Below are 20201 nucleotides of genomic sequence, written 5' to 3' on the forward strand. Positions count from 1 at the left end.
AGTGGAAACATATAGTGGTCTTTTCTGACCTTTTGAGAGTAAATATACAAAATTAAAGTTAAAAAGCAAAAAAAATAAAAAAAATACACGAAAGAAAATAACTCGACATAGTTAATAAATGTATGATGGCTGGGGGTCTGACAACTGGGAGAACACTTGCACAACTACCTCTCTGTACACTTCGGTTATATTGAAGGAGGCCGCTCTCCCACTGAAGTAGATGGAGTGGGGGTCACCCATGTGCACTTGTGCTCTATTCACACAGGGCATTTGTGGACCCCAGTTTTTGTGAGTGCTTGGAATCCCAATCCCATTGATCAGATCTCCCAGTGATTGAACATTTTATCAATTTATTCCCAGGAACATCAGGGACTGGTGCTTGTGCAGCTTCAGGTTTTGGGCCTGTAAATCAGCATAGAGGTTAGTTAACAGAAACAAAAATATTATTATTTATGGGGCAATTATTTACGTGATTGTTAGCATCAGCCATAAGTACATACTTAATGAAACCATAAAGATCCTATTTTTGCACTTTATTTTTTATTTTTATATACAAACATTTTTTTATTTCAGTTCTAAACATCAATATACAAAATGCAGTTTATTGAAACAATACATATACATGTATATGTCTTATGTCTTTCTTCTGCTCTTTTTTAAGGAGATTGAATTAAGTAGGAAACGGAAAGAATGTGAAGTTTTAGAGCAAGAGGTAACAAAGAAGCAGAAGAGATGTGAAGAATTGGTAAGGAAATGAGCATGCTTGATTATTCACACTAGCATTTTTATTTTCCGACACTGAGTTCCGTCACAGGGGCTCTATACCGGAAAATAACTGATCAGTTTCATCCCCATGCACTCTGAATGGAGAGAAATCTGTTCAGGATATCTTCAGTTCTGTCACTGAATGTTGTTTTGGACGGAGGAAATACTGCAGCATGCTGTGGTATTATCTCGTCCAAAATTCAGGATCAGATGCCGGATCTGGCATTAATTTACATTGAAATGTATTAGTGCCGGATCCGCAAAACACTGCAATGCTGGAGCCGTCCTTCTGGAGACCGGTAAAAATGTGAAAAAAAAAAATAGAAATGGATCCGTTTGTCCGTATGACAAACTGAGAGATGGATCCGTTCTTGCATTGCATTTGTGAGTCCGTTTGCATGCAGATTGCCTGATCCGGCAGGCAGTTCCGGCGACGGACCTGCTTGCCGGATCACTCTGCCGCAAGTGGGAAAGTAGCCTAACTATAACCTGTACATGTGTCAGGAGCCAAATATATTCTATAATATAGCTACCATTTCCTCTCCTGTTAACCAGGGGTGTGACAAGCAACTATGAGGCCCCATAGCAGACTTTCAAATGGGACCCCACTCCACCATGATCACCTTTGGCAGCAAGTTAAGAATATGGAAAGTTTCATGATTGTTTTGGTGTCTGCCTAATGCACAGATATAATGCACACAGTGATGTCACAGTAAGGGGGTAAATCTCAGTGATGCCACAGTAAAAGCATAATAACCACATTAATATCACAGTACTGGAATAATGTTCAGTCATGTCACAGTACTGGAATAATGTTCACAGTCATGTCACACTACAGGGATGATGCACGCAGTGATGTCACCACAGTGAGGTAATGTGCACAATGATGTTGCTGCACAAGAATTATACAAACATACAAGAATACAGTAATGCACAACATGATATAGAACAGAGATAAAGGCAAGGAAAAAAAACCCTACAGTTATATCACATGGTATAATGTACACATGTTATAGTACAGGAGTAATGCAACAAGTACTGCAGCAGAATGGGATAATGCATATGGCTTTGGTTCAGTTTTACAGGTAACCTTACATAGTTATTACTACCTGCACCCTATGCCTGAGTAGAAATGGCCCCTTTAGGTGTTGGCCCCCATAGCGGCTGCTACCCTGTGAGTTATACCCGTTGTCGGCTGATACAGTTATGAACCAACCACTTTTTCTAAGATTACATTTATAAAACACATGATTTAGTTTGAAATTTGACGTTATTCTTCACGCCTTAGAGATGGTCTGTCATGGTATTTAACTCAAATACTGTTGTACTACATATAGAGGTTTTGTCACTTTGATGTACCATTCAGACTGTCAGTCACATTTGTTGCTTTCTGTAAGCTGGGGACGCCATTACTAGGAATGTGTTATAAGAAAGTGACCTGTTTACATTTAAAAAAATTATGTTAAATATATATTTTTTAGAATTTTTTTCCAGTGATTTATTTACTTATTTATTTTAGGCTACTTTCACATTTGCGTTCGGGGCTCCGCTTGTGAGTTCCGTTTAAAGGCTCTCACAAGCGGCCCCGAACGCATCCGTCCAGCCCTAATGCATTCTGAGTGGATGCGGATCTGCTCAGAATGCATCAGTCTGGCAGCGTTCGGGCACCGCTCCGCTCAGCAGACGGACACCTGAACGCTGCTTGCAGCAGTCGGGTGTCCGCCTGGCCGTGCGGACACAAACGGATCCATCCAGACTTACAATGCAAGTCAATGGGGACGGATCCGTTTGAATTTGACACTATATGGCTCAATTTTCAAACTGATCCATCCCCCATTGCCTTTCAATGTAAATTCTGGACGGATCCGTCTCCGGCTACTTTCACACTTAGAATTTTTTTTTACAATATAATGCAGACGGATCCATTCTGAACGGATCCACCGACCGCATTATATGAGCGGATCCGCAAATGTGTAAGTAGCCTTATTTTCCATGCCCCTATCTATAGATAAAAAATAAGTTTTCACATTAGTCACTAGGTCTAAATATATGTCGAGACTGTCTGTTCCTTGAGAGCAGGGACATGGGCCATAGACACAATGGACTGGAGGAGACTCTAGTGAGTTCTATGGCATGCTCTGTGACCTGTGCTGAGGACAGGAGGGAGTAGATAAGCTGAGATATCACCTTGTGTTATCTATTCAAAGGGGATATCTGCGATTGTAATTCTGCCTGTGATGATAATGCAATGGCTACTGAAAGGTATCCTGTACAGAACAGAAATTCTAGACATATTATTAGGCCTAGTGGTCAATGAGAAAACTGCAGGATTTTGTGTATTATTTTTTATATATTTTTGGTGACATGGAAAATAGAAACAAAAATTAAAAGAAATATTTAACATAAAAAGGTGATTTAAACAACAGGACAATTTCTGATCATGCATTCTAATAATTGTGCATCTGCCGTCGCAAACAATAGCCGTTATACAGACCTGTGAGAGCACTTGTAGGTCAGTGGAGCCTATTGATCACCTTGGTGGTGTGGCTGGGCTGGGCTTCGACCTGTGCACAGTCTACTCTTCTAGTTTTTAAAGGACCAGAAGAAATGTGGCAGTGAGTATACTCCAGTGTATGCATGTCTATGGATAACCACGTCTGACATGGTATGCTCTTGTATCAAAAATCAGTCCAGGAATGCACTAAAATGTAAGCATTGTTGTAGGGGGTTGTCCAGAATTGGCAAAAACATGGCTGCTTTCCTCCAGAAACAGCACAACAGCTGTCTACAAGGTTGTGTGTGGTATTGAATTGAATTTGGCCCAATTTACCTCAATGAGCTGCAGTATCAGATACAACCAGTAGGCAAACGTGGTGCTTCAGGAAGAAGCAGCCATGGTTTTCCTAACCTTGTAAAATCTGTTTAATTCTTTTAAAGCCATTGTTTTAGTTTTCCTTTTAGTTATAAAGAGTCATTTTCTTGTAAGAGAGCTCCTCTATTTTATTTTAAGGCTGTTTCTTACTTATGAGCAAGTATACTTTAAATATACACGTGGTTAGTGTGCAAAAAGCAGCAGTCATTTCGCACTATAGGGATTAACCGAATGAGGGACATTGATCCCTAAAACATTTTATGTTAATTTTATAAGCTGGTTTGACTAAAATATATAATTTTGTAAGTGCATCTCTTGCAGTAATCGGTGGCAGACGTTCCTATGTGTTCTATAATAATGTCTTGTATTTAATGTATTTGACAATTTACATTACGGTCACTTTCTATTGCTTCTTCTAAACTTTCTGAACTTGCAATTCCCAAATTCAGTACTAATTCAAAGACTGTAAAATATTTTATCCGCAAGTAACCGAACTTGAAAGATACCAGATTATGACAGTTCCCAGAATTTAGGGTTGAGAATTAAAGGGGTTTTCCAAGATTTTAATGCTGATGTCTGGTTGGTGGGTGTCCAACATCGGGGACCTCCGCCGATAAGTTGTTTCAGAAGGCTTCGGTGCTCCTGGGAGCGCTGCAGCCTTCTCTCTGCTTTTCCTAGGCCAGTGATGATACGTTCATTAGTTGTATGGCCTCAGCTGAGCTCCCATTCAAGTGAATGGGGCTGAGCACAATACCAAGCACGGCCGCGGCTCTCACAGGAGCACCTGTGCCTTCTCAAACAGCTGACCGGCGGGGGTCCCTGGTGTCAGACCCCCACCGATCAGATACTGATGACCTATCTGGATAATAGGTCATCAGTATTAAAATGTCGGAAAAACTTTTCAACATTGAAGAATTTAATGGTATAACCTCACGGTGCGGTTGTGTTGTTGTTATGACACAGTCACAATGCAGTCAAGTACGGAACACCTGTACGAGCTGCAGCGGACTTTAACTAAGCTAAATAGGACCGCACTGTTTAGTCAATCTGCATTGTTAATGGATGTGCGGTATTGTGGGTGCCGTGCAGCCATTAACAGTGCAGACTGACTAAACAGTGCAGTCCTGATTAGTTTAATTAGAGCCCTCTGTGGCTCATACGGCTGCATGGTACTAGAAGGCAGCACGTCCCAACCGCAAAGTGACCACACTGTGTGTTCGTACCCTCAGAATTTTGGACCATTGGATGTCAGATTAGGATTTTGTTTACATGGTGCAGTTTTGATGTAGTTCTATTTGTATGTGCTGTTTTAAGGCAAAACCATTGTAAATCGAAGACTATTACGGTCGGGCGTTAACTAAGCACTGAGAGAAGGGTAAAAGATATACAGAGGGCACAGCACTATTGCTGTTAGGTTGGGTTCACAAGAGCGTTATCACACTCTGGTCTTCTGCTTTCACTGGAGCAGAAGGACAAATATATCGGAAGTGCTAAATTGAGCACAAATATTAAAGCAAAAGCAGGCGCCATTAACTATAACAGGTTCTGCTCAGGATGCTGCTTCTTTACCAGACACAAAAAAAATCCAGCATGCAGGACTTTTTAGTCTGGTCTTTTTGACAGAATCTGTGACAGAGGACCCGACAATGTGATGTGGATAGATAGTATCAGATCAAAGTATAGCATCAGATGCATATTTAGCACACAAATGCAGTGCTAGAACTACATAATTACAACGCTGAAACTAAGCACAGAATGTAGATACAGCACTAGAACAAAGCTCATAACACAAATACTACACCATAACCAAGTTCACTACATAAATGCAGCACCAGAATTAAGCCTATGAGTCAAAAACAGTGCCAGAACCAAGCTCACTACAGAAATACAGCACCAAAATGAATATCTTTAAAGTCATCAATATGTGATCTGCAGCAGTCTTGCTTCCAGAATCTCAGCCTGGTCCTCATCTTTTGATATCATATCCATTGGTCACATGGCCTTTTTGTAGCACAATCCCATTACAGTACAAAAATATCCTCTTATGTGTGCCAATACAAAAAATGCGGCACAAAGTATATGTGCAAGAATAAAGCACATATGCTGTCACAGAGCAAAACTATGCCAAAAGTAAAGCTTAACAAAAGAGATATTGCAAACAGCCAAAGTAACCATGAGGCTCCATTGAAACACTGAAAGAGCATTCACACGACCGTATTTTCAGTCCACGTCGGATCAGCATTTTTTGCGGATCAGATGGGGACCCATTCATTACAGTAGGCACTGCAAGAAAATAAAATAAAAATAGAGCATGTCCTATTCTTATCCGTTTAGCAATCAGGAATAAGCATTTCTAACAAAGGGCAAGACGTGCTGATCCACAAATGCGGAATGCACAAGGCTGGTATTCATGTTTTGTGGATCTACAATTTGAGGTCTGCAAAATGGATACGGTCGTGTGAATGCTCCCTTAGAATAGGTCATATTAAATTATCCATGTATATGTTTTTACTAGAGATGAGTGAAGTTTTCAAAAGTTTGATTCTGACGCTTCGCCCAATTTTTCCAACAAATTCAATTTAAATTAATTAGTGATTAAGCGCTATTTGCAGCTATTTGCCGGCTGCAGGGTGCGTGTGTATGGGTGTACATCACTGTGCATTGCAGAAACATTCATAGCTAGTCCGCTGTGGTAGTGAAACAATTATTGTGCATTCGTATGACAGGCAGTTGACAGGCATCACTCTTAGAATCAGTTCACACGTAGAATCAGCCTTACATGTCAAGGACTTAACCTACAGTGGCCCAAGATTCTACTATAGGGTGAAAGAGCCCTATCTTTTTACACCGTCTGCTGATTCCATATAGATTGCTAGAGAACCAGTCCTGTTATACGCTGATACAAATATGGCCCCCATGACAGAGTGGAGAGGGTGTCAGCAGTAAGTTTGTGTTGACGTCACTGTTTTATTTTTCCAGCATTTGGTCAGTAATTGATCAGTATTGCTAAGGCCAAAAGAAAACTGGAGTGGGTCCAAAACAGAGATGCAAATATTCCAATCACAAGTCATGTCTTCTGTGTTTTGTACCCACTCCTGCTTTTAGCTTCCAAATCATGAGCAAATCCTGATGCAAAATACTGACCGTGTGATAGAGGCCTTATGGATGCTCCAAAGACAGAATCTGTTGTGTTTTTAATTTTTCAGTTCTTCTGACAGATCAGAAGTGTAAAATCTGGGTATTTTTGATATCTCTTTATAATTTTTCCAAAAAGATGTCATTTATAATGCCTATAAAATGACAACCACTGCTTACACGCTGTTTACTTATATAGAAAAATCTATCCTTGCCATTACCACGCTCTTCATGTCACTTCCAGAGATAGTCTGGTCACCACCAAGAAATTTCCCATCCACTATTATCTAATATTAGTTATAATAAGTTGCCTACAATGAATGATAAAGAGACACGGACACATTGTTTGCTACCTCATCTGGTGACTTTTATTTATTAAAAGGGCAGACATTTTGAAATAGCCCTGTTGATGGAAAACCCCTAACTCACAAAGAGTCGTCCTTCAACACTCAGGAGAGGAAAAACCCCCAGTGGAGGAAACCTCTAGGGAGCCATGGCTGAAGGACTGCCCCTCCCCTGGGCAAAGGGGTAAAAAGTCAACATTTTATGTGAAGTAGCTCTGGACAATCAGGTAAATGCCATGTCCAGAATTGAGAACAGAGACAGAGCCCGGAATCTGTCTCTTGATGCAGCAGATTAAATATACATCTGACTGCGGAAAGTCCGGTAAGTGTCATATCCAGTAGCGAGAACAGAGACCAAGCCTGGAATCTGACTCTTGATGCAGCAGATATAATATATATCTAACTGCGGAAAGTCCGGTAAATGCCATGTCCAGTGGTGAGAACAGAGACCAAGCCTGGAATCTGTCTCTTGATGCAGCAGATAAAATATATATCTAACTGCGGAAAGTCCGGTAAATGCCATGTTCGGTATTAAATCCAGCAATGTCCAGATGGTTTTAGTTGTCTTCCTGGCACTCCGCCCCTGGTTCTTAACCTTAGATTTTATTGGGGGTTTTCAGGGTCCTGGGTCTTTTTCCTCAGAACGATGGAGATGCCTTCTCGGGACAACTCTAATGACAAACACTGAGAATAAAAGAAAAGGGAAATTTATCATGAAATGGCTTTCTTCAATATATTATCATTAAACAGCTTACTGGGTGCATGAGACCTTCATGTATAATCTACTCACCTGGAAATCTGTATAATTCATGACAGGGTAAACTGTCAAGCCGAAGAAACCCGTCCACTCACCCACCAGGCCTGTTAGAGAGAAGATCTGCAGAAGGGAGAGGGATGGAATAGAAGATATTAGTGCCCATCAGTACTCACCAGTGGTTCTGGTATGGAGTTGGGTGGGAGGATCACATATCCACCAAGAGTTTCTATATCACTATTACATAGGACCCATGTGGTTACTTAAGATGGCAAATAGAGACATAAACTCACCTCTTTACAGTTATCAGTGGTACATAGAAGGAAGAAGCTGCCCAAACCTACAGCAACTGGAAGGAGATGTTAAGGAGAAGTAACAGAAGTCTATTAATATTGTGTTTTTTATACTGTCATGTCTCATCTATGCTGTAATGAAGTCACTGGAAGCAGATAATCACCAGTGTATCCAGCACACAACATTAAGACGTATATTGTTATCCACTTGGAAGGTCTTAGGGAAATCAATATAGATATACTAAGGCCAAAACACAAAAAAAATCCCGCTTAGGACCAACCAAAATGTTATTAAAATGTTACTTGTATTTCTTAATAACTTAAAATGCAAATATATCTACACAAATAATTGTACCAGTCGGCTATAAAAGGATACAGATTAGCAGTGCCACAATGGTCACCAAGGTTGATGCCAGTCTAATGTGGCACATGCAACGACTGCTGAGGGATCTCTTGTACAGGCATATAGATTGACACAGGTTGTATATGGCAAAACTGAAAAATGCCACTCCTGCGCTGATCCTGTGGACGAGGGGATTGGTCTTCAGCTAGAATGTAGAGAGAGATATAACTGTCACAATGAGCTCGTTATGGAGATCTTAGAATGCAGAAGAGCAGATTCCGCAGGTGGAGTGCAATCACACAGGGGCAGTAATAGCTAAGGATAGTTACCAGGGGGTATCATGGTAATGTATGCTTCATTTGGCACTATGCCACTGAGCATCAGACACTGTGGGGGAGATTTACTAATAGTGTCACAATTTACACTAAGAATACTTATTACAGTCTTGTTATTAGACAAATTTACTATTCTGGTGTATGGACCCAGATTCAGGACAGAAATGTGTCTTATACTTTATAGTTTTGCTTAAAAAAATTGTCAAGATTTTGGTGTGTTTTGCACATGAAGATGCATTTAGGCCACACCCCTTTCCTTTTGGCGACACGCCTCCTTATCGGACAAGGCATAAAAAGCTTAGCAAAGTATGTAAAACACTTGGCAAATGTGATGCTACACATGGACACCAGTTTTTTCGTGCAAAATGCACATTTTCAAATAGAATTTCCGCCCCTATGTTTTCTATGGAACAAACACTAAATGGGGCCCCAACCCAGTATAACACCGGACCCAAGCATTGACCCCTCTACATGTAATTGTTCTGATTCCTCTGTGTACTTTATATAAAATCTGACTAACCGAAAATGCGCCGGTCAAGGCTGTCCCAATACATGCCAGCCATCCCATGGCATAGAGGATTCTCTGGCCGATGATATGTCGCTTCTCTGATGGCTCAGAATGAATGATCATGAACCTGTATTTGACGGAAGCGATGCCAGCTCCTGAAATAGACAATACATGTTATCAGTCAGAGATTTCCATAGGTCATTTCTATAAACACTTGCAATAACCTTCAGGAGTCGATGATGATTACAGTCTCTAGTGATGGCCACCGCTCAGTGCTGGATAGTGATCATAGATCTTAATCATGTAGTCTCCCTATAGGAAGCTGCATCCACTTACCTACAATGGATATAACCATGAAGACGACTGTGAAGACCACCGATTCGGGGAACTCTTCTCCCGTGTTACTGTGAAATAAAGCAAAATATTGGAAGTTACTAGGACATGAGTCGGAAATGTCTCATCAAGAGCAGAGGAGAATTTATGCACTTTTACCTGCCCTGCCATATATCTATTACTTCCCCAGTACACCCAGTGATATGGTCCCTGCAGAGAAGCAGAGGAACTGGGTAAAACTCGTTAAGAAATGAATAATTATTACTATCATCACCACCATTATTATTATTATGACATTTATAGTGGACACATTGATGTTCTATAGACTTATAGTCATTGCGATATTTCCCACATGAACAATAAGATGGATCTTATTAATAATCCACTAATAGTAATTCTAATGTAATAATACCCTCCCAGGAATGATACCGCAGTAATGCTAATAATTATACTACACAGTCAGGAATCTGGCCCCCGTCCCCTCTTACCTGATGTATGGATATTTTGAATGGCCTAAGATGACAGTAATGGTGGTCGTGGAACAGAGACCTAATAGCATCCATATGGACAAGAAGATGGGCAAGAATGCCAAACCCTGGATCTCCATGATGCAAAGAAAAGATTTGCTCAGCAAAAGCCAATCTGTCTCTCTGTGTATTCACAGTTAATTTGGCCAAGGTAAAGTCAGCCAGTGGTTTTCCTAGGCTCAGAACTTGGTGATGTCACTAGCTTCTGTGATGTCATCACATATGCTTGAATCTGATTGGTCCTCAGTATTATATACTTTATAAATGGCAGAATCTCTTAGTTATACAATGACACATCACACACTACCATATCACTAGGTGACCAACCCTGCTGCCATTATCTGCCCCTCTGCCTCTTCCATTTAGTAAATGAAGGCACCATGAAGGTATCTGGGTTTTGCAGATGGCACTGGGGGTGAAATTGTTACCTGTCTCATCTCCGCTCTCCAGAGGCAGACTGGGAACTTAAAGTGGCCCTGGAAAAAATAAGAAAAGTGTCCCCGTTTTGTAAATGGGTCCAAATTGATGGAAGGCAGGACCAGCAATACTATATTGTGGCACATTATACCACCCAACAGAGCCAAATACCACAGTCCATCACAAAATACTGCCAGAAGCACAAAATGCATCCCCAAACACTTTCACTGGCTGGCCCTCTGGGCATCGGTCCACCAGGAAATTTCTGTGTAAGGTCTATGGTCAATCCACCCCTGACGCTCTCCTATCCAAATTGCTCCTAACATAAAGCCAGAGATTGAGGTTGTAGGCATTTATTTTTACACTATATCTTGGGGGAGGGGGACAAGTGTTGGTGTTTGTTTTTTTTGTGCCAGAGTTGATATATATTTTTTTTTAATGCAAATCCGCCACTGCCAGCGTTATGCTGCTCCTTAGTCTTCATGTTATCACACAAGCTGGTAAGTATTACAACAGCAAAATCTCCTCAAAACCATACAACATACCGAACCATTGAGGATATGGAGTAATTTAAAACATAACTTTTACTAGTTCCAAAAATAAAATAAATGAGGCTCAAACGATTAACCATAAATTGGTGATAAGGAAAAAAAATATTCTTGCCACCTCTGGGCGTGTGTTGCTGATTCTTTCTTTCCAAGTCTAAAGGGGTAGTAATTATCCTGCAAATCTTGCGTCGCAAACACAGAGCACCTGCTCCGATAGGGGTGACCTTGTCTGGAACCTGTCCTTCAGTGACCGTATCCCTGAAAAGCTCTCACTCTATTCCCATGGGGAATAGCGTGACTGTCACTTTTAGGACAGAAATGCAGCTTTTTGGTTAGGGTGAAAAAACAATCTAATATAAATATATATATTTATAATCTACAATATGCTGTGGGGCCCAGTAATTTCTAGTTACGCCACTGATTACGGAGGAATGGCCTATACATACTTTTTTTTTAAATTCAGTTTATCAACTCGCATGCAAAAGCCGCTCCAAGTCTGCATGGTGTAAACAAGGCCTAATAGAAATGTATGCAATTTTTGATATCATACCCTCTTCAGTGTACAATTCTGTTTCATTTTTCCAGTCCATTCTTTTAAGATTTGTCACCTAACGATGCCTGCATTTCTTCTATGTCAATGGAGAGAGAAATGGATGTGGATATAGTTTCTTGTGTGTTTATATATGCATTTACCCAACCTAATTTATATATTTATTTATTTTTGGGGGGTTCTACACATAGCAAAACTTGAGTACAATTTTTACATTACCCTCCTAATCAGAACTTATGACAGAACTGGATCTCGCTCCAGCAGTGTGTGTCAGTTGTATGTTAAAGCAGCAGCAGCTGATAGTACAGGCTCATGAGCATGCGCCATTATTGCGCTGTGCATGTATGTAGCAGAAAGAAGTTTTTTGTTTTTTTAATTTATATATGCGCACTGATAAAGGGAATTTTTGCCTTTTGGAAACTTGAGATTTATACCTATCTCCATATTCCGTCTCTTTTCTTATGTGCCTAGACTGTTGCCGCAATACACCCGACTGGCACCCCCATAGAACTGCCTATTCTTGTCCGCAATTGCAGACAAGAGTAGAACATGTTCTATTTTTTTCGGGAGCCGCGGACTGGAAGATCGGGGCCGCGCTCCGGAAATGCTGTAGTGGCAGTGCAGTGTAATTTCAGGTCTTTCTCCCATTCAAGTGAAACACTGCACTTCCACTACAAGTGGATATCATTCATGTAAACATTAAAGTGAACACAGAGCTTGTATGACCGCAGACACCCCCCCCCCCCCCCAAAATGCTGACCAGTGGGGTGCTGAGTCACACCTCCACCAATCTGATAGCGACGATTAGTGTTTAGCGAATCGAGCTTCGGATCCGAAATCAATTTTTTTAAAACTTGGAGGTCCGTGTTAAGGGGGCGGGCCCCTGAGGAGGTCACTGTCAAGGAAGTGGGGTGCTGTGAAACACAGTGTTAAGGGCGCGGGCTGCTGTGAACGTCAAAGTTAAGGGGATGGGCTGTTGTGGAGGTCCCATTTTAAGGTGGGGGGGGGGGTCAGTGTTAAGGGGAGGAGTGCTATAGATGTCACTGTTATAGTGCATACTGTCGATAACTTTTAACGACACACACAAACATTAAATGAAATAGATTAAATATACCAGTGGGAAGCCGGGTCCTTCTGCTAGTCTCTTATGTAGACAGGTCCTTCTAAAAAAATTTGCATATTGTGATAAAGTTCATTATTTTCTGTAATGTACTGATAAACATTAGACTTTCATATATTTTAGATTCATTACACACCAACTGAAGTAGTTCAAGCCTTTTATTGTTTTAATATTGATGATTTTGGCATACAGCTCATGAAAACCCAAATTTCCTATCTAAAAAAATTTGCATATTTCATCCGACCAATAAAAGAAAAGTGTTTTTAATACAAAAAAAAGTCAACCTTCAAATAATTATGTTCAGTTATGCACTCAATACTTGGTCGGGAATCCTTTTGCAGAAATGACTGCTTCAATGCGGCGTGGCATGGAGGCAATCAGCCTGTGGCACTGCTGAGGTGTTATGGAGGCCCAGGATGCTTCGATAGCGGCCTTAAGCTCTTAAGCTCATCCAGAGTGTTGGGTCTTGCGTCTCAACTTTCTCTTCCCAATATCCCACAGATTCTCTATGGGGTTCAGGTCAGGAGAGTTGGCAGGCCAATTGAGCACAGTAATACCATGGTCAGTAAACCAGTTACCAGTGGTTTTGGCACTGTGAGCGGGTGCCAGGTCGTGCTGAAAAATGAAATCTTCATCTCCATAAAGCTTTTCAGCAGATGGAAGCATGAAGTGCTCCAAAATCTCCTGATAGCTAGCTGCATTGACCCTACCCTTGATAAAACACAGTGGACCAACACCAGCAGCTGACATGGCACCCCAGACCATCACTGACTGTGGGTACTTGACACTGGACTTCAGGCATTTTGGCATTTCCCTCTCCCCAGTCTTCCTCCAGACTCTGGCACCTTGATTTCCGAATGACATGCAACAGTCCAGTGCTGCTGTAGCCCAGGTCAGGCGCTTCTGCCGCTGTTTCTGGTTCAAAAGTGGCTTGACCTGGGGAATGCGGCACCTGTAGCCCATTTCCTGCACACGCCTGTACACGGTGGCTCTGGATGTTTCTACTGCAGACTCAGTCCACTGCTTCCGCAGGTCCCCCAAGGTCTGGAATCGGTCCTTCTCCACAATCTTCCTCAGGGTCCGGTCACCTCTTCTCGTTGTGCAGCGTTTTCTGCCACACTTTTTCCTTCCCACTGAGGTGCCTTGATACAGCACTCTGGGAACAGCCTATTCGTTCAGAAATTTCTTTGTGTCTTACCCTCTTGCTTGAGGGTGTCAATGATGGCCTTCTGGACAGCAGTCAGGTCGGCAGTCTTACCCATGATTGCGGTTTTGAGTAATGAACCAGGCTGGGAGTTTTTAAAAGCCTCAGGAATCTTTTGCAGGTGTTTAGAGTTAATTAGTTGATTCAGATGATTAGGTTAATAGCTCGTTTAGAGAACCTTTTCATGATATGCTAATTTTTTTAGATAGGAATTTGGGGTTTTCATGAGCTGTATGCCAAAATCATCAATATTAATACAATAAAAGGCTTGAACTACTTCAGTTGTGTGTAATGAATCTAACATATATGAAAGTCTAATGTTTATCAGTACATTACAGAAAATAATGAACTTTATCACAATATGCTAATTTTTTTAGAAGGACCTGTATATAAAAATGAGTTTAGGCGACCAAACGAATGAGAGCTCACAGCCTGAGAGTTTTTTTTCTCCCAGGCTGTGAGCTCTGCGCTGTGATTGGCCAGCGCTACAGCCTAGGAGGAGGAGACGCCCAGTAGAACAAGGGCAGACTCCTCCTACTATAACCAAATCCCCGAACATACCATAGGGCACAATGGGAGAACGGAGCGGCGCCCAGGGATAATAGTAAGTGCAGTGAGATCCCTGGGCCCCGCTGTATATGTCGGTATACTTAGTTCATAATGTTTTTCCAGGTGAAAGGTCCTCTTTAAGGGAGTGGAGTGCTGTGGAGGTCAGTTAAGGGGGCAGGCTGCTGTGGAGGTCACAGTAAGGGGACGGTCCGCTAAGGAGGTCAGTGGTAAGGGGAAGAGTGCTATAGAGGTCACTGTTAAGGAGGCGGGTTATTGTGGAAATCACTGTTAAGGAGATGAGGTACTGTGGAGGTTGCTAATAAAGGTGTGGCTGCTGTGGAGGTCACTGTGGTGGTTACTATTAAGGGGCCAGGGTACTGTGGAGGTCACTATTAAAGGGGCAGCCGCTGTTGGGGTAACTTTTAAGACAGCGGGGTACTATAGAGGTTGCTGTTAAGGGAGCAGGGTACTGTGGCAGTCACTCTTAAAAAGACAGGTGCTGGGGAGGTCTCTGTTAAGAGGGCATGGAACTGTGGAGGTCTCCGTTAAGGGGGCAGGGTGTTGTGAAGGACACACTTTAAGGGAACGGAGCTCTGTGGAGGTCACTGTTAAGGAACAGGTTATTTTGGAAAACACTATTAACGAGACGGGGTACTGTGGAGGTCACAAATAAAGGGGCGGCCGCTGTGTAGATCACTGTTAAAGGGACGGGCTCTGTGGAGGTCATTGTTAAGGGGGCAATGTACTGTGGAGGTCACTGTTAAGGGAGCAGGGTACTGTGGAAGTCACAGTTAAAGGGGCGAGAGGCTGTAGAGTTCACTGTTATAGGGCATGCATATATATATATATATATATATATATATATATATCGAGGTCCCAACAATATTCCATCCACTGGACTAACTCACATCCAGCACCTGATTATTAGTACATGTACATATGATTCATAATTAGCATACCGTATATATCTACACATCCATAAACACTTGCAGACCCACGTGCAGATGGCCTATAAGTACAGGACAGAAAACAAAGTCCTGCCGATAGGATTTTCCTTTCAGTCCTGAATAACGGAAACCAGACAGATCCCTTCTGCTTGCCCGTAGACCTCTATTATGACGGAGCAAAACGTAATGCCTCTAAAGGTTTCCGTTTTGAATTCCGTCTTACAAATTATTTTCCGTTAAAACTGAAAACAATAACTGAATACGTAATGCTGATGTGAAACCGCCCTAAGATGTAGGATTACTTTTCTGCCATGTGAATAACTTTTGAATTGAATACAGGGTCAGCAACAAAAAATATTCAGTTGAGAAGTAAGCTTCTCCTGAAATGAGGATCACCATCAGCAGCTACCGGAGTTTGGTTATAATAATCAGTCATATGCAGAAACAAATGCTCCCTCTCCTAATGATTAGAAAGCATTTCCACCTCAAAGGGATGTCTCATCAGAGACAACCCCTTTCAAATACCTCCCATCACCCTGATACTAAGACCATATACTCGTACCTGTGCAGAGGTCATTGTGCAGGGAGGGGGAGAAGGAGACCATTGTCCATTAGGTATTGTGAATAGTGGATCCTGTGTTATCTGTATGTGGGTGTTGCATGGTATTGTAATCCTACCTGTGATGATGAGATGACTGTTGAGAAATAATCTTTGCAAAAAAGAAAATGTCAGCCTGTTATGAGGCTCAGTGGACTGTGCGAAGACTGTAGTATTTCATGTTTCTTCATAAAGACACAAACGGGGAATGTATTGATCGTGAAAAGGCAAGGTGACAATCCTGCGGCCATATTAGTTGTCACTGAGCTTTTTTAGAAAGTGATATAGAGCGGGATAGATCATATAAGCAACTCTGCAGACATTGCTTCAGATCCTGTTCCAGGCATTCAGCACACATGAGTATATGAAATTGTATTTCATTAAATGCCTCTTTAGGATGAAGTAAGAGACTGTATAGAAATGTACTAAACAGGCTCTATTAGAATACATACATTATATGATGCATAATACACAGTGTTTGTTGTTGCTTGTAGCAGCCAACCACAATTCAGCTTTCATTTTTCAAGAGCAGTATAAGAAATGAAAGCTGTGTTGTGATTGGGGGGATTTATTAGCTCCCTGTGCCTCTTTCATGGCGTTAAAAAAAACAAAAAAAAAAAACGACTTTGTAAACGCCCCTTGGCAGGACCATAAGGCCGGATACATTTATTAATTTGTGCCTGTTTTCTGGCGCACAGCCTGCCGGTGGATGCGTCTAATGCAGGGATCAGTAGCCTTCGGCACTCCAGCTGCTGTGAAACTACAACTCCCAGCATGAAAACATGCTTGACTGTTCTAACGCCTATGGAAGTGAATGGAGCATTCTGGGAGCTTCTGAACAGCTGGATTGCCAGTGATTGCTGATCCCTGGTCTAATGTATCACGAGGCCTGCACGGCAGCAATTGATGAACTGTCTGGCTTCATGCATGTTGCCTTGGTGTGTGTGCGAGCTCTTGCTTTTTGGGAAATCTTTTGAGATACCACCATCCCGCATCGTATATCTGGAGATTATTTATGAATCCCTATTTACGCCCATGATCTTAGTTGAAAGCCTGAGAACCTTCCTTCTCCTTTTCCTCCTTGCCTCTTAAGCTCCCAAATGCACAATATGGTTAGTATTTGGGTGTTTTCATTTTCTTAAGGCCTCATGCACACGACCGTTCCATTTTTTGCGGTCCGCAAACTGCAGATCCGCAAAAAACGGAAGCCGCCCATGTACATTCTGCACTTAACGGAACGGGCGGCCCATTGTAGAAATGCCTATTCTTGTCCGCAAAACGGACAAGAATAGGACATGTTCTATAGTGCTGTCCACATCTTTTGCGGCCCTATTGAAGTGAATGGGTCCGCATCCGAGCCGCAAAAATGGCGACCCAAACAATGGCTGTGTGCATGAGGCCAAATTCGGATTGAACCCCTTTATGTTGGGTTACCTGGACAGTCCATCTTTGTAAGGTACTATTTGGGTTGGATTAGGTACAGAATCCAGGAATGGAGAGTTCTTTAGATGTGCTGAGGTCCACAATTTATATTGGGCATTTTTGGGAGGAGAGGACTGTAGTTGAAGAGGACCAAGAGGGGGAGAGAATTCCTACTGAGTAATGGTTATGGTTACTAGATTGCTGGAGAGGGGTCGTTGATCCAGGGAGGTATTCTGATTTCCTGATTTGGAGTTGGGAAATAATTTTCATCCCCTAAAATGAGGAAAATTGGCTTCTACTTCATGGAGTTTTTTTGCCTTCCTCTGGATCAACTTGCAGGATAACAGGCCGAACTGGATGGACAGATGTCACAAACTATGTTCCTATGCATGTTATATTCTGATGATTTTTTTCCCCCCACCCCTAATGGTTCATTGGCAGAGGAATTAAAGGGTTTATCCAGGACTTTAAAACTGATGGCCTATGCTTAGGAACAGTCTTAGGCCTAGTTCACACAAACGTTTTTTTTGCGAGTGTACGGGCCGCTTTTTGTGTTCCGTATACGGAACCATTCATTTCAATGGTTCCGCAAAAAAAACGGAATGTACTCCGTATGCATTCCGTTTCCGTATTTCCGTTTTTCCGTTCCTTTGAAAGATAGAACATGTCCTATTATTGCCCGCAAGTCAATGGGTCCGCAAAAAAAAAACGAACACATACGGAAATGCATCTGTATGTTTTCTGTTCCTTTTTTTTCTGAACCATCTATTGAAAATGTTATGCCCAGCCCAATTTTTCTATGTAATTACTGTATACTGTACATGGCATACGGAAAAACGGAACAGAAAAACGGAAAGGAAACGGAAACGCAACGGAACTAATAAACTGAACAACGGATCCGTGAAAAACGGACCGCAAATAAACAATAAAAGCCATACGTTCGTGTGAACTAGGCCTTAAGGTCAGGAAGACATGATAGTGGCAGAATAAATGTCAAACTGTCCTTGTTCGTCTCATATTTTGGAAAAAAAGAGGCAAACTGGACCATTGTGCTGCTCCTCTTATATATTTCTTGTCACTGATTTTATGATAATTGATTCATAACATGCAAGAAATTACTTTATTGTATTACTTGGGCCTAAGAAATGTAATATTGATGACCTATCCTCGGAATAGGTAATCAATATCAGATCGGCAGGTGTCCGACCCCGCCAATCACACAGTGAATGTTTAGGCCTCTTCCTAGGCCAGTGACGTCACCTTGCATCAGCCACGTGGCGAAGTCCCATTCAAGTGAATGGGGCTGAACTGCAATACAAAGTGCAGTCGAGTGAAGAGACTGCAGCACTCACCGAAGCTTCCTTGAGTGCAGTAGACTCTTCAAACAACTGATTGGTGGGGATCCCCGCAGTCAGACCCCCACTGATCAGATATTGATGACCTGAGGATAGGCCATTAATATAAAATTTCTGGATAACCCCTTTAAATCTCATTTAGCTGATTTCTTAATAAGGATATATATTTTTTTTAAAAGCATTGTAACTCAGGAAATGGCGATATATGCTCATTACACTTTAATCCTAACAGATGTACTTCTCCCAAATGATACTAAAAGTAGTGAACGAGTCCATGACTTTGATCTTTTTTTTTTCTTAATTATTTGAAATATATACTCAGTCTTCTTCTATTTTACAGATAAACACTTTAATATATGGCTGATGTTCTTATGAGCGTGACAGATTTTCTCCTTTTCCGTTGTGCAGCAGCCAGATTTTTATTCCTTTTTCTCAGATGTATGTAATTCACCGCTGTCAACCTAGTAATAAATCTAGACATGAAAGTAAATATTTAATTACAGTAAGGTGTGTCTGCGGAGCGGTTTTATTACCAGAACAGGTAGAGACGGTCTGATAAAGATTGTGATGTTATCCCAATGTCCTACATTATTTGAAACTGTATATTGACTAAACCAGTGATAACATTAAAGGAAACTGTCACCATGCAATTCAGTGCAATCCTCAGACATCTTGGTGTAGAGCAGGAGGAGCTGAGTAGCCGGATATATGTATAGTTTTATGGGACAAGATTCAGTAAAACTTGTATTGTATTCTTTTAAACCTCCACTTGTTCTGGAACTCAGGAGTCCAGAGGGCCGTTCTATTCATTGATTGACAGCCCTCCCTATAGTAGTGGGCATTGAGAGACAACTGTTAAGCTGGATTTACATGGCCCAATGTTTGGGTAGGAATGCTTCTACAAACACTCGTTCCTGATAATCTGCCTGTCTAAAGGTGCTGCAGATCACCCAATCAACAAGCAAAACATTTGTTCATTGAGTGAAATGATCTGAGGTGTGGACACCTCCATCATCATTCCTGGGCAGCAGATCGTGGTGTCTACACAGCATTCTGCTGCCCAGGAACAATGGTCTGCCGTAGCTCATCCTCAATCTGCATGTAAATGCCGCTCTTCACCCCCACTAACAAGCAGCTGATTGTCGTGAAGGAACACTTCCTTCTTGGCAATCGGCCGATCCTCGCAGCATCTAAATGCGCCTTTAGGACTGAACTTCTAAACTCCGAATGAACACACAGCAAGCTACAATAAGAAATTTTGCCATTAGTCCTCCACGTTGCC

At 41.7% G+C, this 20201-nt stretch overlaps 1 protein-coding gene across 1 annotated transcript in view; it reads left to right on the top strand.

Annotated features, from left to right (window-relative positions):
• The window catches only part of TSPOAP1 (TSPO associated protein 1), a 196261-nt gene that overhangs the window by 99247 nt on the left and 76813 nt on the right, over positions 1 to 20201 (top strand). The window contains 1 exon segment of the mRNA XM_044285794.1: positions 662 to 745. Within this exon segment, the coding sequence (XP_044141729.1) occupies positions 662 to 745 (84 nt within the window).

This window comes from Bufo gargarizans, chromosome 3 (assembly GCF_014858855.1).
Source record: "Bufo gargarizans isolate SCDJY-AF-19 chromosome 3, ASM1485885v1, whole genome shotgun sequence".
NCBI classification, from domain to species: Eukaryota; Metazoa; Chordata; class Amphibia; order Anura; family Bufonidae; genus Bufo; species Bufo gargarizans.